At 35.8% G+C, this 26480-nt stretch overlaps 1 protein-coding gene across 6 annotated transcripts in view; it reads right to left on the bottom strand.

The window, feature by feature from the left end:
• Positions 1 to 3157: 3157 nt before the first annotated feature.
• The window catches only part of PLAG1 (PLAG1 zinc finger), a 44393-nt gene continuing 21070 nt past the window's right edge, over positions 3158 to 26480 (bottom strand). For 2 of the 6 annotated variants that reach the window (XM_060198901.1, XM_060198904.1), the window contains exons 2-5: positions 22446 to 22550; positions 14097 to 14195; positions 10404 to 10762; positions 3158 to 9865 (exon numbers count right to left, since the gene is read on the bottom strand). In XM_060198901.1, coding sequence (XP_060054884.1) covers positions 8605 to 9865; positions 10404 to 10645 — 1503 coding nt within the window. In that variant the 5' untranslated portion in view covers positions 10646 to 10762; positions 14097 to 14195; positions 22446 to 22550 and the 3' untranslated portion in view covers positions 3158 to 8604. The remainder of the gene's footprint in view (positions 9866 to 10403; positions 10763 to 14096; positions 14196 to 22445; positions 22551 to 26480) is intronic. The other 4 variants (XM_060198911.1, XM_007531517.3, XM_060198907.1 and 1 more) reach the window with 4 other exon arrangements.

A 26480-nucleotide genomic window follows, 5' to 3' on the forward strand; every position in this document is an offset into this window, starting at 1 on the left:
AAAATAATTAATTCACCCATAGCTCCTTCCTTCCTTCCTTATTAATGAGAGAGAGAGAGAGAGAGAACAGAAATAGAACCAGACATCATTCTGGTACATGTGCTGCTGGGGATTGAACTCAGGACCTCATCTATAAGAGTTCAGCAGTTTATTCATTGTGTCACCTCCTGGATCACACATCACAACTATCACTGGGTATGTGGGTTATTTTATTTTTTAACTTTAGGTGTGGTCTATGGAGATAACATAGTGACTATACAAAATACTTTCATGCTCGGTCCCAGAGCGTCCCAGGTTCAGTCCACAGCATCCCAGGTTCAATCCACAGCATCATCATAAATCAGAGCTGAGCAGCGTTCTGTAAAACTATAAAAAAAGTTTAAGTTTTAGATTTATTTTACGAGCTAAAAGAAACAAATTAAAACACTGCTCTGGTCTGGTCTGAACGGCTTTGGATACGGAGCTTGAGAATCATCATGCAAATCATCTTTATCCATTTAAGCCATTTCTGTTTATTTCAAAACAGCCCATGCTTGTAAGGTTATATTTTCTGTCCTTAAAGTGTATCAGAGATAAATGTTTCCACTCCCTTTAAAGTAGAATCAACTAATTTAGAGTGACAGTTGAAGCTAGTTGCATTAGTAAGGGTTCTCTAGAGAAATAGGATTAAAAAAAAAAGATGTGTATATAAATATGTATTTAAGAAACTGGCTCATGTGATTGTGGAAGTTGGCAAATCCAAAATTTGCAAGGCTGGTGTACAGATTGGAGACCTAGGAAGATGTTGTAGCTCAAGCCCCAAGGCTGTCTGGAGGTAGAATTCCTTCAGACTTTGTCTTAAATCTTCACCAGATTGGATGAAGCCCACCTTTCTTACATAATCTGCTGAATTCCTTAAATATATATTTTTAATTAATTTTATTTTTCTTGTATTTTATAGGAAAAACAGAAATTGATAGAAGAGGGGGAGAGACACTGGCAGCATTGTTCACGAAGCTTCCCCACCTGCAGATGGTGACTGAAGGTTTAAACTGGGGTCCTTGTGCATGGTGATATGTATGTTCAAGTAAGTGCACCACCACCCAGCCCTGATATCTGCTGAAGTTAAAACCTACTTAACACACACACACACACCCCTACCTCTATAGCAAATAGCCTTTTCTACGCTGGCACTTGACTAGATGAGACATTGAGGCTGGGTATCATGGAAGGCAGCTATGCTCACTATACCACCAATGCCCTGGAGGCTGGGTACTATGATTTAGCCAGGTCAACACATAAAATTAACTACCAACTTAGCCAAGAATCAACATATTTGGAGTTAAAAGAGTTATTACTGACATCTGTGTTGAATAGGATGAAGGCAAAGTCCTGGCATTCATTTTGGCTTTGTTTTTAGTTTTAGGCTAACATTGCCACTGTTTAACTATTTCATCTATTAAAAAAAAGTAACTGGGTATCTAAGCTTTTCCAATGGCAATTTTGCTATCTTTATTTAAAAATATATTTAAAAACATTATTGGTGTGGGGGGGTTGATAACATAATGGTTATGCAGAGACTGTCATACCTGAGGCTCTAAAGTCCCAGGTTCAATTCCTTTCCACCACTATATGCCAAGAGCTGAGCAGTGCTCTGGTAAAAGAAAAAAAAAAGTATATATATATTTGTCACCAGGAATCTTTTTTATATCATCACTGAAAGAGAATCTGGGAAACATCAAAAGAATTCAGGCACTTTTTCACTTATGTGAGGAGAAAGGAAGGACACTTGGAAGTTGTAATAGGTTTAGGTGTGACTTAGAAAGGAAGTGAATAAAAATGGGCCACGTATTCACACATATGTATCTCATATCTGTAACCTTTCGAGAACAATGGCAATTTCCACTGGAGGGGAATGGGGACACAGGACTTTAGTGGCGGGAATGGTGTATAATTATATCCTTATAATTTTGTAAACCACTAATTAAAAAAACTAAAAAAATTATATATATATATATTCCAGAGTACTGCTCAACTCTAGTTTATGGTGGTGCAGGGGATTGAACCTGGGACTTCAAGCCTCAGGCATGAAAGTCTGGCATAAAATTATGCTATCTCCCCTGCCCATCTTCATTTTCTACATCTCTCTGAAGTTAAGAGAGCCCTAAGACAGAAAAGTTGAATGTCAAAGAGGAAGTTCTGCTGTCATACTGAAAGAGGTGCTGAGGAAAACAAAACAAAACAAACAAAAAAAGAAAAAAAAAACTACTGTTGGTTCTGGACAGATTGCTAAGTGGTTTTAAGAACTAAAATATCCCGGGAGCTGGGTGGTGGTGCACCTGGTTGTGCAAAGCCCTGTGCTCAAGCCTCCAGTCCCCCACCTGCAGGGGGAAAGCTTTATGAGTGATGAAGCAGGTCTACAGGTCTCTCTCTCCTCTCAATTTCTCTGTCCTATCAAATAAATGTTAAAAAAAAGTATCTCTTTTTGAAGATGTGCTACTTATAAAAAGGATTTATTTTATTGTTTTTAAATGAAAGAATGAAGAGGAGAGAGAACCAGAGTACCACTTTGGCATATGCAATGGTAAGGAACAGACTCGAGTCCAAAGCTGTATCCACTGTGCCACCTTCCCCAGGCAGCTGCTGTTTAACTGACATGTTTCCAATGAAACTATTTGCGTATGCTTACTGTTTGGCTTCAGATGAATTATCAAGGGGGAGGAGTTTCAGCAAAATTTTAGACAAAATCCCAAGGGCATTTCTAAAAGTATAACTTATAGTACTGATAGACAAATATGTGTTACTAGAATGAACTAGTGCCAATTTTTAATATTTGTTTTCCCTTTTGCTGCCCTTTTTTATTGTTATAGTTATTACTGTGGTCGTTAGACAGGACAGAGAGAAATGCAGAGAGAAGGGGAAGACGGAGGGGGAAAGAAAGAGACACCTGCAGACCTACTTCACCACCTGTGAAATGACTCCTCTGCAGATGGGGAGCTGGGGGCTCAAACTGGGATCCTTATGCCGGTCCTTGCTCTTTGCACCACGTGCGCTTAACCCACTGCGCTACCGCCCGACTCCCAGTTGGTGCCAATTTTATCTAGCATAAACAAGAAACACTCCGAATGCCTTTTTTGAACTTTTTCTTGAATTCTCACTTGGATTAAAGTTTTGATGCATCATGTTTTGACTTTTTATTATTTTTTTTGATTCTTCCTTTAAAGATACAAAAGTTTTTTAAAAAAACAGAACAAAAAAGGAACTCTAGAACTTTACATTTCAACACCAAAGTATTATCCTAGAGCTGGCTATTAGAATCTTATGTTTATCAAATGTGAAAATATCTATAAAGTGAAGAAAAAGTTGTGTCATATAGAAATTTATCCTCTATTAAAATTTCAGGAAGATCTACATTTTCTAAAGCCATTCTATAATTTCATTCATATACTTTTGTGGAGTTCACATATCTTTTTTTTACAGCAAACATTAACACTGTAGGTCACAAGAAGCTGTAGTACTATTGCATAATTAGCAGCAAGTTAATATTTCTATCTGGGTAACTGGACAATAAATAGCCTGCTTCTTTGGATGTGGATGTTTAAAGTGTAGTATCACTGCAGCTTCATTATGTGATTGCTATTTTACAGAGCTTATACACACACAAAAATATGATCTTTGTCTATATTTTATACAAATACAACAGTAGTTTGTGAATACATTTTTAAGTACATGATATACATGATAAGCCACTTGATTTCTCAATATCACAGAATAGCAAATTTAAATGCAATAAAAATATACAAAATTCAGCCTGGAATGCAGATTTTTTTTCCTTTTCTATTTTGACTCAAAACTTTATCCTTAGAACATTTTTTAGAGCACTATTCCAAACACTTTTTTCTTCATCTAAAAATACAATTTCAGCAGTCCAATTTATATCAGGCATGATGCAATCCACTTCCTAATGAGTTCCCAGTTTTTGTTAAATTCAAAGGGCTGTTAGTAACATATAGCATGTTCTTCACTCCACACCATGTTAGAAAGCCCACTTTTTGCTTGTGTTACAGTCACCTTGTGGACAAAAGCTGGGTTTGTTCTGGTAACATTTGCACATCCAAGATTTCCTTTTGTAAGTGCACATGAATACATTGTGGTGGGTGGTGCAAAAGTTCATTAATGACAAATTAAGTCACAGTATAAAAATATAATGTACACATTACACCTAGTGTAGTTCTTTTTTTTTTTTCCTATTGATAAAAAAATACGACTGAATGAGACAGAGAAGTTTGTAGCACCATGAAGAGTTGTATCCCAAGTTACATTAGCAGCATGATCCAATGTAATATTGAAGGAGTGTTTCTGAGAAGATAAACATTCATTCTGGTTCATCTGTACCACTGAAGCTTATACAATAAAGTGTTTAATACATTAGCAACACACCTGTTATTTCTTTTAATAATCAGCATGAGTATTAAAAGACGGTGCTTTCAAACCTCAGAGTCTTGATATCAAGGATCTGAGGGTGATCTAAGTGTGCCTTTCCCAACCTGGCAGTCTCATCTCCTATGACCAAACAGGAGTTGCCTATGGATAACCAGCATAAAACTAGCAACATTACCTATGTGTTGCTATGCGAGCCCAACAAACTAGCTGTGCTGTGGATGTGGCTACTGACACAATGTGAGAAAAACAAGACAAAGTCGACTTAGGCACTCAATTTGTCAGAGGTAACAGTCTGCCACTGCTAATGAAGAATGCTCAACACTTAAAAAGTTTCCCTCCAATGTCACATGGATCTCAGTAGGCTAGAAGCAACTTGGGTGAACTGGTATTTTTTTTAACTTACATACTGGGAAGACAGTGTGTTTTGAGACACGTAAACCTTGTAAAAAAATAAACCATTGTAAAACCTTATGAAAAGACATACACTGATTCTGTGCAATATAGCAAATTGATAAGAAAACACTGTAAAAATGTACCTGTTTAAAATACCATCTACCATCTTTGAAAAAAAGCATTAATATATCAAAGGCCTACATATATCATCTAATGGCACTTGAAACAAATTATAATAAGTCATAAAATAAAAGGCATAACCTATAAGAAAGTTTCTGTAAAGGTTTAGATTCGTTTTGAAAGTGCTATATCTTGTAATATGTGTAGTATAGAGGTTGACCAAGCTCTATTAAGAAAATATATTGGCCTATATATGCATATTGCTTACTAGATGAGTGATCCTGAAAATATGTATTCTTTAACATTCATTATTAGCTTAATAAAGCAATCAGCTCTGGCTCATGTTTCAGTCAGTATATGGTTTTTAAAAACCGCTACTGTCCAAATCAACACAATATATCACTATATTCCACAAATGACTAAGAACAATAAAAGCACAAGCAACAAAAGTAGCAAAAATATGTTACTCAAAAGAACACTAAAGGAAAATTTAAAAGTTGCACAAAATGATCAGCCATGAGAACTGAAATCTTGAAAAACTGGAAATAGAATCTTAAAAATGCAAATTTTAAGTGACCAGTAACTATAAAAATGACATTTGCATACCACAGCGGGTAATATTGCTTACAGTGCCAAGATCCTTCCACACTCATGCTTCTATGTCTCCTCACCTAATTTGTACATACATGTGGAAGTTCAAACTGAATGAGGTTCAATATCTTGTCTAAGACCCATATTCTAAATGGAAATATTTTTACTTAATTATAATCCCTTTATTGACTAAACAAAGGCACTACCAGAAATTTCAAGGATGATTCCAGCCACTGGAGAATAGATGCAGCATTGACAATAGTTATTTTTAATTGTAATCAGCTGACATGAAAACTAACATCATTTTTTTTTCCTATGAAAAAAAAAGAGCCAATTCTGTTACATCCTTATTAGGCTATTGTGCAATTAAAAAAGAGTCTGCCTCATTTTAATATATATTCTCTCTAAGAGGGTTTAGTGACCACTATAGTCAATTAAGAAAGTAGTTGAATTCCCTCATATTTCTTCCAAGTCTATGGTGAGGGGTTGGGGGAGGCAACAATGGATGCATGTATGAAAATGAAGACCTATGATTTTAACATTGGGGTCCTGAAAGACATAACTTCATCTGTTCGAATTCTAATGCAGGGTGAGAAGTAAGCAAAAAATATATTTAACTACATGGTGCTATTCCTCACTCCTAAATAAGCTTTATTTAATAAATCCTGGTACTCCCTTTTTATTAGTAGTGAAATACAGCCTCCTAAGGCCAATGTGTGAGCTCATTAATTTGACCCCTCCTTAAGCAAATTTTAGACAAAACAGTGCTTCCACACCAGCTATTTGTGATTTGTATTTGAAGACAAGTTTTACATTTCTTTGTGTTCTGTAACTTAATTTCCTTTGTCCTTTTTTTTTTAAAGAATGGTTATTAAAGCAATATTGAACACTAATCATTCAACTAATGATTTAGGTAAGCAGTCTGTTTCATAGAAACTAAAGGAAGCAATAAAGCAGAGCTAAAAGCCTACTTTCAACGCAAATATCCTCCTAATCAAAACTTTAGGAGCAGTTTGAAAAATTTAAAAATGCATTTCCTTACTAATATATATAATTTTAATGCCTTTGGAACACATTTTTTTTAATAAAATGTAATTTTTAATAATAAAATTTAAATACATAAGTATAAAACTACTGCTCCTATGATTAAAAGATAGGAGCATGATAAAATATCAGGAGCCAAAGCTCCTACAGAGCAACTTTGATTCTATGAAGTGCGATATATGTGTGTGTGTGTATATATATATATATATTTAATATATATATAGTGAAACCCTCATTTACATTATTACAATTTACATTTTCCCACAAATTATACTATCCCCACATATTTTAAATAATTATATTCAGTAATTTGCACTCATTTTTTTTTTAGAAATACTTGGTAAACATTGCAATCTGCAGTGATATAATTAGCCCTATAAAAGGGAAAAATAAGCCTAATGAGTGCTCAGAAATAGTTTTAATTTTTTTAGAGATATATATTTTTCTATAAACCTACCCCCCCGCCTCATTCCCACCCTGAAAAGGTCCCCCAAATAAGGTGTTAGCAAGTGCTTAACAGATGTTTCTTAGACTGATATGCCAAAAAATAGTTACAAATATACAATAATTTGATCTCTGAGATGATGTTTTTTTTTTCCCAACATGAGGAAAGTCTGTAATAACTTACTTAATGAACAGAATATTCTTTAGTAGTATTTTCATATTAGCTGATAATGTTGGTTTTATTTTACTTTTCCCCCTCTACAAATTCAATTTATTTGTAAGATTCACTCTATTTCCCAGAAACATGTAAAAATGGGGTTTTACTGTATATATTTTTAGTTGTTTAAAACTTTGTCACTCCTTCAATAATTTTCTACTGTATTTAACCCTAAATTCTCCATCTGAAAATAGCAAGGAAAGACACATTAACACTGACTATTATTTTGTTTTCTACTTTTGGCTCTTAAGGGATTTTACCAAACTCATCAAGCAGTGATATAAGTGATGTTTTACTTTACTTCTTCAAGAGCCTAGATTCCAATGCTGGCAGTAAAGGACCTGATGTCTAGACAAGTTCCCAAGCTGATCTGTGTACTTCAGATCTGCCTTCCTGCTTGAGACTCTAGTATACCCTAAAAGCTGAAACAGTTCACAGGACAAACAAACCTAACAGCTATAAGCACACTGGCTTTGGACTCTGTACTAAATATGGACTGACAATCAAAGCTGTTGGCTGTACTTGACCTACCTTTTAGCCATGAAAGGTGGGAAAGACTAGAGAACAATATGCTCACTCTGAAGGCTCTAGTGCCAAGCCCTGTTACTATTATGAACAGCAAGGGAACAAGAAGTTTGAAATGTGGAAAAATGTCCTCTTTACTAATTTAAGGCCAACAATTAAGTAACATGGGATGCCATGCCACTTTACTATGAGATTTTTTTTGTTATATATACTGGTGCTTTGTGTTTTAGCTTTTGCTTTTCTTACATGTGCATAATAAAGGCAGAAAATATTTGAGCAAGGAAACAACAAGCCTTTAAAATATACTGACCTGAAATGATGGTATACCTAAGAAACACTGGTTATCGCCCCCAAATGGATTCTTAATTCATTTGTAGTATTTGATTACGAATCCATATAGACTAGTAAAAAAAAAAAAAACCTTTCAGGTTATTCATATACATTTTAGAACATTTACATCCTACTACAAACTTTTTTAATGAGCCAAATGTCAACAGGTAGAGTCACTGTTATTGGACAAAAATTAAAAATTTAAGATCTGAAAGTAATTTGAATATGATATTTGTTAAGACATTACTGGTGATAATGGTTTTCCTTTACGAAAAGCCATCTTATGACAATTGGCAGTGAATCAGGACAGAATACCCAGGTAAACATAACTGAACACAAATGGTTCCAAAGCTCATTTAAAAAGCTAGTTTCTATTTTATACTGGCTTAATGAAAATTGGTACTATACAAAAGCAGAAAATTTTACAATGTCTCAAAGTAGGCACTAAATAGAAATGGTTATCTAAGGCAGGGCTGGCTATACATACATTTTCTGTAATAAATCCACAACTTGGAATCCTACTGAAAAGCTTGATGGAAACGTGGGAGGGTGGTGTTTGTGCTTAAGCTACTGGTAAAAGCTGCTGATAGAGAGTGCAGAGAGCCAAGACCTATAGTGCCAGCAGGATCTTGAAGATCCTGTGTTTGTTGAGGGAGCTGAGACACAGAAGAGTGTGCTTCTTCTTGGGAATAGCTCATCCCCAGGCTCCCGACTGATAGAGGATTATAGGGAGGACCATTTAATGGTATGAAATTAAACAACTGAGAAAAATCCAATGCTGGTGTGTTTAGGGGGTCACTGATAGAAATAGAGCTTTTTGAGAGAGAGAGCTCCCCTGTGCTATCGTCAAGGGACCCAACTTGAGGATCCAATCCTAGTTTAGATGATGATGATGCTTGAGAATCCTGGGATGAAGAGGGCATGCCGCCTTGTAGCTCCATCAGATAACTCTCAATTTCCCCCTTTAATGGCTGTTCTTTTTCAGGAATTGAAATTGCATATGAGGTAGAACTGAATGGGTATTTGAAAGCAAGGTGGTGAGAAGGATGGACAGCATCCATATCTATTGGACATGTCATTCCCAAAGGTAAAGTTGTTATCATTTGGTGGGTAGATCCCGAGTTCTGCATGGACTGAAATGGAGTATTATAGAGGTTTAACTGCAAAGTGTTTGTGAATGGCTTTGACAACAGTTCACTGGAAGGTAAGGACATCACTGGAAGGAGCTCATCTTTTATAGGCACAGAAACATTGCAGGTAAATGGATCCAGAAAATCCACTGGTTCAGTTTTGACCTTCAGAAGTTCTTGATTATGACTCTTCTTCATATGTCGAGTCAGGTGATCCTTTCGCCCAAATCTCTGTGCACAATACTGACAGAGGAAGTCCTTTCTTCCAGTGTGCACCACCATGTGTCTCCGGACATCTTTCCGGGTGTAGAACCTGCGATCACAATGCTCGCACTGGTGTTTTTTCTCTTTTATCCCACCAGATGACTTGCCTGCGTGAGATTTAAGGTGCTCTAAAAGCACTCCTGTGCTTTCGAAAGCCTGCAAACAGACCTTGCAGGTGAGGTCACCACTTGTTGCAGCATGCAGAGCCAAGTGGCGTTTGAACCCAAGCTTGGTATTGTAGCTCTTGCCACACTCTTCACACTTAAATGTCTCTTTGTTAGGGTCATGTGTATGCAGGTGATTCTTCAGATGATCTTTTCGGTGAAACATTTTCTCACAATAATTACACTTGTGGGTTTTCTCAGGAGAGTGAGTAGCCATGTGCCTTTAAACACAGATATATTTTGTAAGTACAATAGCAAAAATGGCATGATTCACTTTTTAAATGGAAGCTAAGCTACTATGCTAAAACAGTACTTCCCTAGTAATGGACACTTTTTTTTAAAAAAAAAGTATATAACATATACTCAAGGATAGTTAATATACCTAGGAACTGCAGAACTTGAGCCTTTTCAGTTGCCACTTTATAGTTTTCACTGCTTTTTTTTTTAGCTACTATTACAACAGCAGATGAGCAAGCTTGTGAATATACTCACGTAAATGTTCATACGATTTTATTGTTGTAATTTCTTTGTACAAAAGGAAATTCTACCCTCATTAAGCATTTTATTAAAAAAATTCAAAGATACCAACACACAAAAGTATGTGATTTAGAATACTAAAGCTAGCCAATGTCTAAAAACTACTTAACATTTTCTTTCTGCAAGTTAAAAAATGTGTAGACAAATATATACGTTTACAATGGCTTCAAATGGCCAACATAATAAGAAATTATAATCTGAAAGACAAATAGAGTTTAATACCTTTGTAATTTGTACTTAGAAACAAAGGCCTTGGTGCAGTCTTGTTGTATGCACTTGTAGGGCCTCTCTCCTGTGTGAGAGTAGGAGTGAACCTTTAATTTCTCAACACTGTTAAAGGCCTTGTCACACAGTTGGCAAGGGAAGTTTTTTCTTGGTTTGGTTTCACCACGCTTACGTTTCCCTGAAGGGGCTTTCTGGGTATCTCTTACTTCTGACAAATCACCAGGAATGACAGTGGCCATCGCAGCCTAAACCAGGCCTTCTTGTTGGACACTTGGGAACTGCCCAACTCCACTAAATGATTTAGCTTTAGGTGGCTTCTCAAGTTTCATGTGGTCGTAAAAGAAAGCAAAAAGGGACTGGAAAAAAAAATAAGAAACAACTAGTTTGTAACTAAATTTAATTTTAAAAGTTTACTTGTTATGTGATGCTTCTGAATTAAAAAAGACATCATAAAATGGATTCAGCTGGTCTAATGTAATATCTGTAGGTTTCTGGATACTTGTCAAAATATATATTTATGCATTGCTCAGAATGAACAGTTCACACATGTCCTGAATTCCACCTGACAAGCACTGTACTTAGGGAAAGGAGCAGTTTTTTCACAAACTCTTTGGAGGCATCAAAACATGATGCTAAAAGTGGCATCACTAAGCTTCCATTTACACATGGGACTAGAGAATAGAAATCTGGAACATGAAAGCGTCTCCAACAAATATTTTAACATTTAAAAATAATTTTAATTTGTGCGTGTGTGTCAGTTCTTACCACATCCCACTTTTATAGGGAAATACAGCAAAGAAAATGCAAACTCTTTCAGGCACCTTGTGAACCATTCAGTCTATGGAAGAAGCACTTAACAGACACCAGAGGCCTGAAAGAGTTGAATGCACTCTAAAGTGGAAATTTACTCTTTATACCAGTGTCATCACATACAGAGGGATTTCTGAGTCAAGAGTAGAAGTGATGTCTCTCTGTAATAAACATGCAGTCATGAGATGGTTTTTTTTTTTTTTTTTTTAATGTTCTATTAAATCAGGTGGTAGCGGGAGGCACAGATTTGGCTGAAGTGATTTTCTTCATTTTTCACATCACAGAAAATGAATGATTCTGCTCACTGGCAACACTGAGGCTAGTGGATGAGCCAGGACTCTCAGGTCTCCTCCCCCAGAGCTAAAGGGGATCAGTCTTTGACACAGCTGTAACACAAGTACAGCACACCAGTGGGGCTTTTAACCTAACACACAATACCAGTGCAACAAAACATCATGAGAAGTGCTTTCAGGTTGGTAAAAAGTGTGTCAGAATTTCAGTTCACAACTGGTGCTGTGTGAGGGAACAAGATGTACATACTATACAGCAAATGTGTCTACTTAGACAAAAATAAAGTTGAGAGGTCTAGGAGGTGGTGCAGTGCATAAAGCCAATTGCACTCTCAAGCAAGAGGCCCTATGTTTGATCCCTGCCACATATGTGCCAGATTGATATTCTGGTTTTCTCTCTCCACCTCCATAAATAAATGAATAAATAAATAAATAAATACATGTTTAAAAAATTTACGTTTTTTGGGGGGGCCGGTGGTTGTGCACCCACTTAAGCACATAATTTATAACAATGCACAAGGACCCAGGCCTGAGCATGCTTGCAGGTGTTTATCTTTCTCTCCCCTCTCAATTTTCCTCTCTGTCCTGCCTGTCAAGTAAAATAGAAGGGGGGGGGAGGAAAAGATAGCCGCTGGGAGTAGTGGATTCGTAGTAAAGGCACAGAGCCCCAGTGATGGCAACAACAATAAAAATTTAAAGTTGACTGAAGTCTTTGGAATTTTATGTACTAGAACTAGTAAATATTAATTTATTTTTGTAACCCCTATTAAAATTATTTCACTATTTTTTAAAAGAAAACCAACCCACAAAGAACCAATTACTATGAAAGAGTTAAATCATCATTCAAGATTTATGAAGTTAGTTATATACTTTTAGGAGACACTGAAATGATAATATCTGCACTGCAACCTCTTAAAAAAAAGATGCGATATTTAAAATGAAAACTGATAATGGATAAGTAGTTCTTCCTTCTCTCTTTCACGATAAAGAAAAATAGAGTGATGCAAGGGAGAAAAAGAAAGACAAGACACTTGCAGCCTGCTCCACCACTCATGAAACTTCCCCACCCCAGGTGGGCACTGGGGACTTAAACATGGTAACTTGTATGCTTTCCCAACTGTACTACCATCCAGTCCTGATAAACATCTTCTCAGCTACTAATCAATTTAGCTTGTTCTCCCAGCATATATTCAGAAAAAATTTTTCTTATATTTTTATATCACTTGTATTTTGGCATCAGACTGACACTGATCTTCACAAATTAGATGTAAGATATAAACTTATGCAGAGTTCTGTTACTTTTGCAGGGACTCAACCTCCCCAAAATTTTGTAAAATCAAGTGTATATTAGAATAGGTCCTATAATATATTTTAGTGTAGGGGTTGTCACTAAACAGTCAAATACAGAGTATCTGATCATTTTATTAAAATATAAAGCAGACAGGTACATTAATCAGGGTTTGCTTTGTGTATCCTTTCTTCATCAGTGGGTAGTACAAACAAGGTCTTCCTTTGTGTTCTTCAAATTGTTTAGTTTCACTGGAGTTTATAAGCAACGTTAATACAGTTGCTGCAACTAGTGTTAACATAATATGTTCCCCTGGTTTTAGATTTTCTGAATCTCAGGGACTTTTTTTTTCCCTGTTATATCTCATTCTAGACAGAGAATGAGATATAACAGAAGAAGACATTCTCTGCCTTACTCAGAAATATCTAAATATTCCACTGTAGCCAGTAATGACACTGTAAATTGGTATAAAGCATTCTGCCGAAACAAGAAAATAAGGCACTTTTGACTATGTGATTTCCTAACATGACACTTTACTGCACTTGCCAAGGTCTTTGTGGGGAAAAGGTTGATAATTTTTTTCACCTGCAAAAATTAACATAAAATGCAAAGTATCTAAATACCTATAGGTTAACTAATAATCTGAAAATATTTCAGGATATAATCTGATGATTATGCAAAAGGACTTTCATGCCTGAGGCACCAATGTCCAGCATCATTATGTGCCAGAGCTGAGTAAGTACTCTGGTAAAAATAAATAAATAATAAAGTAATAAATAAAAATTAAATATTTCAAAGGGTGGCCATATTTGTGTTATGAGGTCAATATAAAATATTTCAAAGGGTGGCCACTATTGTGTTATGAGGTCAATCATAATGGGCAAAGAATCCCAGTTGAAAAAAATGATAGTTCCTAAGTTATTGGAAAAAAATACATTAAAAGTGTATCATCAAATAATACACAAATATTTGATTAACATATGTTAAAGTTGGTGATACTCAACATTGAGTAAAAACAGAATTCTGATACCTTTGATGTACATACTGAGCAATGAAGATTTGCAGATTTCAAATATTACACTTTTCAGAGACCAGCTGAAAAACTTTAATGGTTAGTAGTATCTTTTTATTTTAATATATTATAAAATTTAAATTAATTATAGGAACAATTAAGACCATAGTATAAGGTTGTGAGTTCAACATCAAATAAAAGTCCATATACATAATATGTATGCTAGTTAAATACAGTACTTTCAAAAAGGTACATGCACAGAACTATAATGATTTTTGTTCAATGTATACCTGATGACAGATGCAAAAAGCCTCAGACCTTGATCTTAGCCAGTTCCATTGACTCTTCGTGGAGGAGAGTGGAATCTAGTCCTTCCCATTTTGGCCAATCTATGAAACAAAAAATAAGAATGGACTACACTCTAGAAGGAACCAATCCAGGAATGACGGGAAATAAATGATAAAAGAATTGCAATTTCATGGCACATGCTTACATTCCATACTCTGCTGCTGAGTCATGCATTAATTTTCACCAATTGCAAATTATTAGTTCCAAGCACATTTACATGACCAAATAAGTGTAGAAATAAAAGGGAAGACAGTATTTCCTATAAGTGGCATTTTGTGATGCTGAATGACTCCCCATTTCTTGCCCCAATTTAAGTTTCTCTATTTAACTTGCCTACTGTGAGATATGAATATGAGGGTTATTATTTGTAAACTTAACTGATCTTAACTGACCAGAAGTTTAATAAACTTAGTATTAGTCGTGAGAGTGGAGAGAGTGTTCTGGGAACCACACTGAAGAGCAGCACCCCCCCCACCTCCATGGAAACACATGTCCACACACTTGTGCAACTTGGGCTCCTCAGAGCTACACTTTTGTTACCTGTCAATTTCTTTCTCAAAGTGCTACAAGGACTGCTAGAAAGGAGCTACACTTTGTGGTCTTTAGAATTCAATAGCATGCAAGGGAAACTAAATATTGGCTTACTATAGGTGGGGTAGGATCAGGAAGAAATCATCATTTGGTTTCAAGAGATTATTATAGAAAAAAATTTCAATTATCTTAAAAATGCCTATGAGTAGCTTGAACTTCAGTACACTATAAACACGCATAGAAAAGATGAATAATTTTTGATAGTAAAAAATTATAAAAAGAATCATAGTCAAAAGTCAGAAAAATTAGAATTATCTGATCTAAGAGATAGGGCATAAAGAGGATTAGTAAACTGAGTATTTTAAAGATGAACATTTAGAAGTCATAATTATAAGATCTGTACTATCTCTTGAGAGGGATAATATATATCAAATAGTGAAAATACAGTAACAAGAGGGATTCAAGGACAGATTAAATAAAAATAATTTTAGTGTTCTAAACACAAATCCAATTTCCCCTGCAAAATTCTTAATAGAGGACATTCGAGCATCATTACAAAAACACTAAGAGTATATCTGAAAGCAGCAGTATTCTCACAGTTTAAAAGACAGGAAAACAAAAGTAGACCAATAAAAGCTATTTTAACAGTTACAGCAAAAGCTTAATTCTTTTGTAAAGCACAGGGCATGCACAAATGGAAGAACTGAATTTTGCACATAAAATTGCATAATAATAAAATTTTGTAAATACTTACTTGCCAAGGGCACATACTGAATTTTTTTGTAGGATAATTAAGAATATGAAAGCTCATTTTGTGTGTTATACCTTGCAAGTATAGTGTTTTCATCTGTTACCTCCCTGGAATTCAATGGACCTGAGAGGTGGGTGCATTTATTATCACTGTCAGTTTAAAGTAAGCTGTGCAGAGAAGCTGAACATCTAGACAGTGAGAAAGTTTATGCCCTAAAACTCCCATTTCACTCTTAATCTACTATATTCTAGCAGACAAGCAGGCTATAGTAAACCAATCTGCAAAAGGATAAATCCTGTCATTATAATTAAAAAATGAGAATAAGGGTTAATGGCTATTTTCTCCATCAGAGCTGCCAAAGATGAGCTCCCAAAGGAAACAAACTTAAGACTTAAAAAGACAGTTCATAAGTAAATTCTAAACAAGTTAAAGTAACAGTTAAGATAATCATTACTATAATTGAGGAGATTATGTCTTGGGTAGAAAAAATTAAAAAAAACAAAGTTGACTTGTAGATAACAAATTCTTATTACTTTTTCATTCCCCAACCAATATAAATTTTATTGCATATCAAATACATTCATAAAGTTTTTATGTTTACAGTTCAATGGCATTTATAATAAATCTTTCAAAGTCTTAAGTATTTCAAAATAGTTTAAAATTATGAACCTGATTTAAAATGTTATAGTTGACAAATTACCCACTACATATATTATAGTCTGAATAAAATAACAAATAGTGCCATAATTTTCATTCATTTTAACATAAAACACAGTTCCAAAGTCATGGTTCATTTCCTTAAATGCAGCCTAACTATTATGCGTTCTTATGTGTGGCCAAATAATTTCAAAGGACTGCTGATTATTTCCCAAAGGAATGAAAGTCAGGAGCTGGACACAGTTCATTATTATTTAGCTTGACACAATAAACATAAAAACATATAGTTCTCATTCATGTAATTTTAATTAAATATTAACCTAAATTATCTGGGAATTCTCTTTTGAATGATTAAAAAACATTATGACTAGTATTCTGAAAAGTCTGTAACAAAATCTGTATCTAGTATGCTTTTTACATATCATAGGTCAGTTACTATGAGTTTAAATTAATTGATGAAACTTTTATTTGTCTTGGTCTTTAGAAGCAAGGTGAAAAATGTACATACACACGGGTTTCAAATCACTCTAAGATGAACCAATAAAAAAAAAACAACCCTATCTTTTACTGGTACCAAAGTAGACACTTTTTGAAGACAACTTTGCACACATAAAAAGAACAATTAATGAGGAGACTGTAAGTGCCAGCACACACACAGATTTATCTTCCTTGCTTTACATTCTAAAACAGTGACTCACAAAGAAATTAGAAAGCAGAAATGAATCATATGTCAGAAAGCTTAATAGAATGAATTCCTCTGAGGATGTAGGAGAAAACAACACATCTGTGCTGAAGGTGTTTCTCTATTTTAAACTACAAAATTCTGATAGTCATTTTTTTTTTTACCAGTTGTTAATTTTAACTTACCTACATCAATGACTGTTTCATATATAAGTTAAAAGTCAAATACAGGCTTTACTAATTAATGGAAAATGCTCTCATAACCAAAGCTTTATATTTAGCAAAAAATACCATTGGTAAATAGTTTAGAAAATGTCATCATTTGCTTAAAACAAGCCTTCACACATAGAATAAATATGGCAGGTTGCAAAAGGAAACATAAGTAATTAATATTTTTATTTGCATCTATACAACACAACAGAATGAATCATGTGAAAGAAACTATTAACAAGATAAAATTAAAAACGTGACTTTGGAGTAATGACAATGAACTTCTTAAGAGTATTTTTTCATCTTTTATGATATTGTGGAAATTTTTAGTCTTCAATTTCCATAGGTCTATAAAAAGCACTTATTAGAGAAAGAATAAAAGAAGGTTTACAAGTATAAAGACCTAAGAATGAATTAAAAATAGACTTTAGGTAGCACTAAGACAGGAAGAAGTGGGTCAGTTTTATTTACTGATGTTTCCCATAAAAGGAAGAAAAGTTACTGGTGAATGGATGAAAAAAACTGAAGCAGGGCAAGTGCTTTCTAGCAATGAAATGAACTAGAGTTTTCCTTGATCACCACAGTAAACACAGGACAGACTAGACATATCTGACTATTTCCCTACTAAGAATTTAGGAGAGAGAGAGAGAGAGGGTAAGAGGGGGGGGGGGAGAATAGACATAGTTTCATTGAAGTAGAAAATATATTATGATACACTTTGATCTACCAAATGAATGAGCCAACACAAAGGTATTTTTGAAACACTACCCATTTGTAAAGTCATAGATGAAAACATCTGCAATTCTAACAAAGCTCTCTAAAATAACTGTTTTGGTGAAAACAAAAACAATTTACTGTCGAATGTAAAGCATTAATTCCCCAGTAAAGAAATTAAAAAAAAATAAACAAACACCAAAACTCAACCCTCAAGCATTCTCTGAACAATCTTATTGCTAAGGAAACAAATGATACATGCTATTATCACTTTGGTTTCCAATCTTAGTAAAAATTTCTAAGGTGAAAACATGCCTGGTGCCTGTCTGCATCTGTGGCTCAACTAGAGCAGGGAGGATGGTGAGAGGATTATGTGAGGCTGCTGGTGTACTAAGAGAACTGGAAGGAGACGGAGTGCCCACCACAAAACAGAAGACCAAGGTGATAGCTGAAATTGCTGTAGTAGGTATCCAAATAATTCATTTCATACCTGGAATATTGTAAATTATGGTATTTATTTTCCTCTAATAGGTATCATAGTTAACTAAGTTTAGTAAAAAATAAGAATACCTGTTTGGACATATTGTACTTGGTATTTTCTTTCTTTTACTTTTTTTTGTTTGCATTTATTTATTTATTTATTTATTTATTTATTTTTACCAGAGCACTGTTCAGCTCTGGCTTCTGGTGGTACAGGGGACCTTGAGCCTGGGACCTCAGTGACTCTGGCATAAAAGTCTCTTTGAATAACCATTATGCTATCTACCCCTGCCCTGTACTTGACATTTTCAAATAAAAATTCAGTTCTAGGACAACCCTTTTGAAATTTATCACAAGAATTAAGTATTACTGATGTTTAGAAAGCCTTATTGTTTAATATGAAATGACAAAAGTCAACAGAAAAGTAGCAGAACTATTTATTTTTATTAAACAGTACGAAAAAAAAAAAAGCCAACAATTTGTAAGGTGGAACCAACAAATCACAAAGTCAGTTCTCTGACTGTACAATTAAGACCATGCTTTTTGGGTCACCTTGAACTTGGACATGACTTGTTTATTTTCTAGTGTATCCAGAGAAAATGAGTAGAAATCTGTCAAAGCAGATATATTCATATAAATTTATTCTTCCTATTCAAAATTGTTTTCTTTTTGGTTATTATAAATGTCATGTTAGTTACAAAAGAGGTTCTACTCTTTTAATGGCCCACGGCTTAGAGATTAGCAGTTTAACTACCACATGGTAAAACCACCTAGCCTCCCTGCCCCATAAGTGTATACATGTATAAAAAACCCAGCCCCACTGGGTGGCTTACTGGGGTGTTTCCATTTTCTCTACATAGAACAAGTACTATTTGCAAACAGAAATGAGATGCTTGTGCAAAAGGGAAGTAATGGTGATGGGGAGTGGATAAATAATTTTATCTGAATACAAAGTCAAGTTGCTTACTCAAAGATTCATTTTTAGAGATTTCCTTGATTTTGCTTGCCTTCTTTGAGAGAAGGTAAAGGATTTTCAGGGGGCCTGAGGATGTAAATCAAAGGTAGAGGACATGCTATATATGTATGTGGTCTTGGGTTCAATCTCTGATACTACCTCCTGTAGGAACAAAATAAAACAAAACAAAACCCCTCAAAAATATTGATCTTCTGGCTAGAATTTTAAAGTGAGCACAATCTGAAAAGTGCTGTCTTCCAAGCTGTGATGAGTCATTTAGGTCTTTATTATAACCAACCTAGCAAACTTGTAGGGCTACAAAAAATACTCAACTATAAAAGTGTCACACTGAGGATGCACCTTCAACACTTGGGAAGGGATACTTTGATTCATTTGTGGGCAATTGCCTAGTGCTATTAATATTACAAATATAGCATACTCCGGGTTTCATGTTGGAACTTTTCAACTCAAAAGGAAAGCAGAAGTTGTGCACATTAAAACCAAAGTGATATGGTTTACTTTGTTTTTTTTTTTTAACTTATTTTTTAATTTCCTTTCCCCCCTTTTGTTACCCTTGTTTTATTGTTGTAGTAGTTATTACTATTGTTGTTGTTATTGATGTCATTGTTGTTGGACAGGGCAGAGAGAAATGGAGAGAAGAGGGGAAGACAGAGAGGGGGAGAGAAAGACCTGCAGACCTGCTTCACCGCCTGTGAAGCGACTCCCCTGCAGGTGGAGAGCCGGGGGCTCGAACCGGGATCCTAATGCCGGTACTTGTGCCTTGCGCCATGTGTGCTTAACCCACTGTGCTACCACTCAACCCCCAAGGTTTTACCTTGTTATAAAAGCTCATGCATAGAATGACTTTTAAGTCATCTCAAGTTAGTTTTAAGCCACTGCTGCACTTTTAACTATTGACAGGTCCAATTTAAATGTTAGGTGTGCATGCAAAACCATGAGTGGCACTAAACACCACAATGAAAACAAGACCCAGACCCAGGTGAGACTCTGTTTGTATCATCGCCCTGTCTGTCTTCCCTGAGTTGTTATGATATGGCTCTCTAGGATCAAGTCACTTCTGTAAATAACTACTTCTATTTATTCTCATAGTTGACTGTAGAGGACGAGTTCTAGATAAAACTGTTTAGTCAGGAGTAGTCAATCTCTCCTCTGCCTCAGAGAATCCACATACTCTCCCAGCCATGGCAGATAGAAGATATTTGATAATTATTTTCCTTGACTGATTTTTAGTTTGTGAGGAAGACCTGTACAACCGAGTTACCCCCACTGAGTCTTTTATTCCTTGTACTAGCCGTAAAACTATGATACAATTACCTGCCCCAGAGAGAGTGCTACTCATCTTTATAATCCTAACAACTACTTGGTCAGTGCCCTGTCATAGAGTAGGCATCTGGTAAATGTTTGTTGAACATAATTATAGACTTTAAAAAGAGATTTTAGGAGTCAAGATAAGTAGGTAAATGTGTTTTGGAGTTTCTAGATTTTCAAATCAGTCTATAGCAAGATCTACAGACAACCCCCCCCCCCCCCGCCCAAAACGAAACTTTGTTTTGGGTCTGAGTCTGTCCTATAAGTCAGTGGGGTCCCAAAGCTACAGAAAGATAGGCACGTGCTTTTGAGAGGCCTGCAGATGTTACTGAATTGCACAACTGGCCTGGATTTTCAGAACAGTGCTGCTTTTAAATGTTTGATTCCATAACTCCTTAAGCACATGTAACCTGTATTATGATGTACTATTTGTATATAACAGAGTCCTATAAGATGAAGAAAAGAACAAAGTACAATTAATTATTATATATATATTTTAACAGAGCACCGCTTAGTTCTGGCTTATGGTAATACAGGGGATTGAACCTGAGACCTTGGAGCTTCAGGCATGAGTCTTTTTGCATAACCATTATTCTACCTCTTCTAACAAACTACAACTCAAAACCTTTAAAGATAATTGTTTTTGTGTGAAATTAAAATATGAGGATAATGCTCAAACCATCAGAGAAAAATTTAGCTGCTTACAGATATAGGAGAAATCAAAATGATTACAATTTGCATAAATAATTGGCCAAGTAAAGGCAATTTTCTTTTTTTCTAAGCTGCTAAAAAGCAGCTTCCTTAAAAAGAAGTTTGAAAAATATAATAGAGTGGTCCGGGAGGTGGCGTAGTTGATAAAGCATTGGACTCTCAAGCATGAGGTCTTGAGTTCAATTCCCGGCAGCACATGTACCAGAGTGATGTCTGGTTCTTTCTCTCTCTCCTCCTATCTTTCTCACTAATAAATAAATAAAAATCTTTAAAAAAAAAAAAAAGAAAAATATAATAGAGTAGAAAAAAAATCTATAATCCATAACATTAAAATGGCATTAGTGTCTTTTTACACATGTAGAGTGTTCACAACACAGAAAGAGCTAAAATTTATTCTCGGTGTTTTTTTATTCTTAAATTTAAGGTCTAATCTTCCTAGAATGTTCTGCTTATTCAAGTGTATTAGCTATGTGACTTATGTGTTTTTGTTTGCTTACAAAGCTCTGTTCATGTGTAATGTGAGCCCTCCCCCCCCCCCCCAAGCCTACATTTTCTTTCCTTCTTTCCCCTGGGGCTAGGCAATCAGCAGAATTGAGGAGTGTTGACCTATCCATTGGTAGTGGTATCATCTTTGTTTTAAGCAGTCTTCTCATCTTACTGCAGAAGGTTATGGCTTCTAACCCCAATCCTATTTTCAAGATTCTTCGGTCAGACTTACCTGGTACCCAATTCAGATGTGCCTGGACTTCCAAGCATCACTACAGAACTAAGTTCTGTGCCCTGAGCTGCATTTACAGGGTGGGAAATCTAGATGTGTGTGCCCTCTATCTAACAAGGCAAGCTAACTGTGACCATTACACTGAGTTCATTACTTCTCATTTGCAGCTAACTGCCCACCCTCACCTGTACATAGTTAATCAGAGTCTTCCTAGAAGACAGAAAGAGGTATTATGGAGTATAGTCTATAACAAGAGAAAGAAGAGTTTAAGAGTCTGTATGTGGCCAATTTTGGGGAAATATGAACAAATAAGCTTTTACAGCAGCAGCTAAGCTTTTTGTATTCCTCGCCAGCATTCCAAATCCTCCCACTAGACTGTCACTATTAACAAAGTCCAGCTAAACATAACACTGACAGACCTTAAAAATAGTAAGTGGCATGCTTATTATGTGGCATGCTTTTCAAAGTTTTTAATATTGTATCTTAGACTATTTAGTAGCTGGAAAAATTGATCACTTTGAAAACCATGCCATATAATGATAAAAGCCACCTACCTGAGACCCTGCTCCAAACTCTAGCAAGGTAACCTTATCAATAGACCATCACAGAATGAAGCATTCTGGGTGCCAAATACGAACAATGCAGCACCAAGAGGTAACCTAAAAAAAAAAGAAGAGTTAGTGTGGAATTCTAAAAGTCAGACCCAATCTGGTTAATGGAATATGAATAATACTGCTTTAAAAATTCATGATCAACTTTTCATATTCCTTATACTTTATTGAAAAATCAGTCATAAACCCTGTTAGAAACTAGTGTGAAACAAAATATTTACAGTGCACTGAATAAAAAGCAAACAAATGTTCCTAGATTTATGTATTTCCATTGTGAATCACAATTAAGCTACTTAGACCATTCATATTTTTATTCAGGAAAACACTATGTTTACTGCTGCTTCTCAAAACTGTTCCTCATTTCCTTCACTTATATTCAAAACACATCATTATTTTGTCTATTACACAACTTTAAGAAATGTTTATTAAGGTGTATGCCTTATTAACAGTAGTGAGGGAGAAATTCTGTTGGTCAGTGTTTCTCTCGGTCCATTTGTTCACAGGGAAGGCTGTAAACCATAAGCACTGGGGAAGCAGAATGAGATGGATAACTGTTCAGCTCCTGAGTTATTAGTCTTTATGATGAAACGATTCTTTTCCTCACCATAAGGTGAATTTGCAGGTGGCAAGACCACCTAACAACACACAAAGTAAAACCAAAACATGGTCTGAGATGCTCAGTGTTTTATATTATCTTCTGTTTGTTACACTGGTGCAGGTGATGAAGACCAAACTCTATGGGCTTTAAACGAGAGAAAAGAGAACAGGGATGCTAAACCACATTTGTAGAGAAACCATCTGCTTCATTTCCTTAGACCACAATCAACTGTATGTGGCAACCACTCTGATAAGCTTAGTAGTTAACACTGATGTTAAGAATTACTACAAACATATGTTATATATGGCACTCATTTAACTTATTGGGGATGCAAACAGACAGGGCACCTATTCTCTAGGAGAGTTCAAACTAACTGCAACTACCTTATGGCAAATTAAGCAAAATCAGAGACTAAGAGAAAGGGCTTCTTTACTGACCTAGGAGGGATGTATATTCAACCTGGTAAGTTTCTGGTAAAAGCTGAAAGGGATGAAAGGCATTTTTTCTTTTTTTCTTTTTCTTTTAAATTTATTTATGAAAAGGAAACACTGACAAAACCATAGGATAAGAGGGGTACAACTCCACACAATTCCCACCACCAGAACTCCGTATCCCATCCCCTCCTCAGATAGCTTTCCTATTCTTCTTGAGTAGTATCAAACAGAAGGGTTCTATGTCTGGCATGGGCAGTACACTTGGCCCTGGGATAGCAGCAATGGTTAGGACACTGTGACAAAGAGATGGGTGCCCCAGAGGTATATCTGAGGGTTTTACAAAAACAAATAAATCCCATCAACATTGAAAGAATAAACAAGCTGTAGGATTTATTTTACTGTTAATATTCTTAATATTGGGTCATTTATTTATGTATTTTTTTTTACTGGATAGAGACAGGAAGAAATCGAGAGGGAAGGGGGGATAGAAAGGGAGAGACATCTGTAGCACTGCTTCACTGCTTATGAAGCTTTCCTCCTACAGGTGTGGAGTGGGGGCTTGAGTCTGGGTTCTTGTGCATGGTGATATGTGCACTTTCTCTAGTGCGTCACAACCCAGCTCTGAATAAACTATAGATTTATGACAACTCATCAGTAGTAAAAAGGAGTGAATTATTCGTACAGCAGGTAACATAATATTACGCTGCAAGAAGACAAAAAAAAGTACAGATTATGTAATTCCATTAATACAAAATACTAGGGGAAGCATGTTAGCTAAAGACAGGAGGTGGGATGGAGGAGAGATAACTTCTAAGAGCAAGAAGAATGATATTGGAGAATGATAGCTATGGTCACTGTGCAAGCACGTTGGGTAGGTGGTTTCAGGGATGTAAATATATTCCGTAACTTGATAAATTATACACTTTAAGTTTATAGTGTATTACATATCAATCACATCTTTACAGAGTTATGAAAAGATCAATTTTTCATATGGAGGAAAAATGAGATGAGAAATAATTTTTTACATAAATTTACTGAAGTTTACAAACAAGACAAGAAACAACTCACTTTCTGTGAATTCAAATTGAGTAATGACTTAAAAAAGCTAAACCCCTTAGGCCCTAGAGGTGAGTGCAGTGGATAGAAGGTTAAGCTCTGAAATATGAAGTCCTGAGTTTGATCCCTGACATCGCATGTGCCAATGATGCTATGACTCTTTTTCTCATTAATCAGTAAATAAATCTTAGAAAAAAGACTACATCTTTCCTTTCTGTTCAGAAGGAAAAAGACAAAGGAATACTTTTTGGCTTAAATAGAAGAGCTACATTCCCTCCTTACTGGGAAGGATAAACCTCTAGGCACATTTTAGAGCTACATTCTCAGCTGTTGCCCTTGAAGGAAGATAGTTCAGTTCACCTGCTGCTTTACAGAAGGGCACATCATGCTACATGCCTTAACGGATTCTGGGATATATTCTTACCGTAACTAAGGCCTACACAAACATATTTTTTGGGGTTAAGTTCCATTTATCAAGTACCAAAGGCAGTATGTACTTCGGTGTTTCAATTCAACCTCTTTTGTAGATATTTAAAAAATATTAATCAGTGGTAGCCTTAACCAAAATTAATAATAAGTAAATAAATGATGTAACACTGGACCCAAGATAGCAAAAGGCCTTGTAAGAGCCAGCCAAACACGTATTGTAGATGTAGGTAGTCAGAAATTATGCAGTGGGAGAAAAATTATACTGTGGAGTCTGGGTGCCTTCAGGAAATTAGTTGCTATTTTTGGAGCCAAGGGTCCTGCATGAGTCATATTACCAAGGGTTAAACATTAAAAAATTATTCTGATAACTTACAAATTGGTGGAGGGTGAGATACATTGGAGCGTATCTTGGAGGAAGTATGGAAATGTACTCTTGTGACTCTTTTTTTGGCCACCAGGTTCAAGATGGTACCATGATGCCAACCAGACCTCCCTGGGCAGATGACCCTACCAATGTGTCCTGGAGCCTCACCTCCCTGGAGTCCTGCCCCACTAGGGAAAGAGAGAGAGAGAGGCTGGGAATATGGATTGACCTGCCAATGCCCATGTCCAGTCGGGAAGGAATTACAGAAGCGAGACATTCCACCATCTGCACCCCATAATGACCCTGAGTCCATACTCCCAGAGGGTTAGAGAATAGGAACGCTATCAGGGGAGGGGAAGGGATATGGAGTTACGGAGTTCTGGAGGTGGCAATTGTGTGGAGTTATACCCCTCTGATCCTATGATTTTGTCAGTGTTTCCTTTTTATAAATTAAAAAAAATCTTTTTATTATGGAGGCCAATGGTTTACTGTGTAGTTACTGATACATGGGTATAATTTCATTAAGCACCAGGACCCCAAAGTTCTTTTCTGTCTTTTCCTTCCCCTTTTCCCCCAGAGTCCTGTAAATATGGCCCCTGAATGGCCTTATGGTCACTTAAAAAATAAGGCTCCCTGTCCCCCACCCCCAAGGCTGCTATACAGATAGAATGATGGTGAACAGAATCTTTGAGGGTCAACGAGACTGTAATGAAGCTTACACTAAAATTGGCATCTGATGAGCTGATACACTTCTGATTTTGTCTCTGTGGCACAGGAAAGGCATATCTTATGTTTATAATGGTCATGGTAACTCCAAATCACAGCTGCAGTAAGACTGACTGATGTGAAGCCAGCATTGAACTGTAGCTGGGGTAACATGTGACTGCTCACCATTGAACAACAGTCTGACTGTAAGTTAGTTTAACTGAGGTAGGAGATGATGATGTACCTGTGACAGTGTTAAGACTAATAAAAGTCACACACTAGGGGAAAAAAAAGTATTCTGCCTAGGTACATGAGAAACCAAAATGTCATACTTGACATTGGTCTCAAAAATCAACCCCCCAGCCTTATCTTCCTGAAACTCAAGGTTGGCA

Source organism: Erinaceus europaeus, chromosome 1, assembly GCF_950295315.1.
Source record: "Erinaceus europaeus chromosome 1, mEriEur2.1, whole genome shotgun sequence".
Lineage (NCBI taxonomy): Eukaryota > Metazoa > Chordata > Mammalia > Eulipotyphla > Erinaceidae > Erinaceus > Erinaceus europaeus.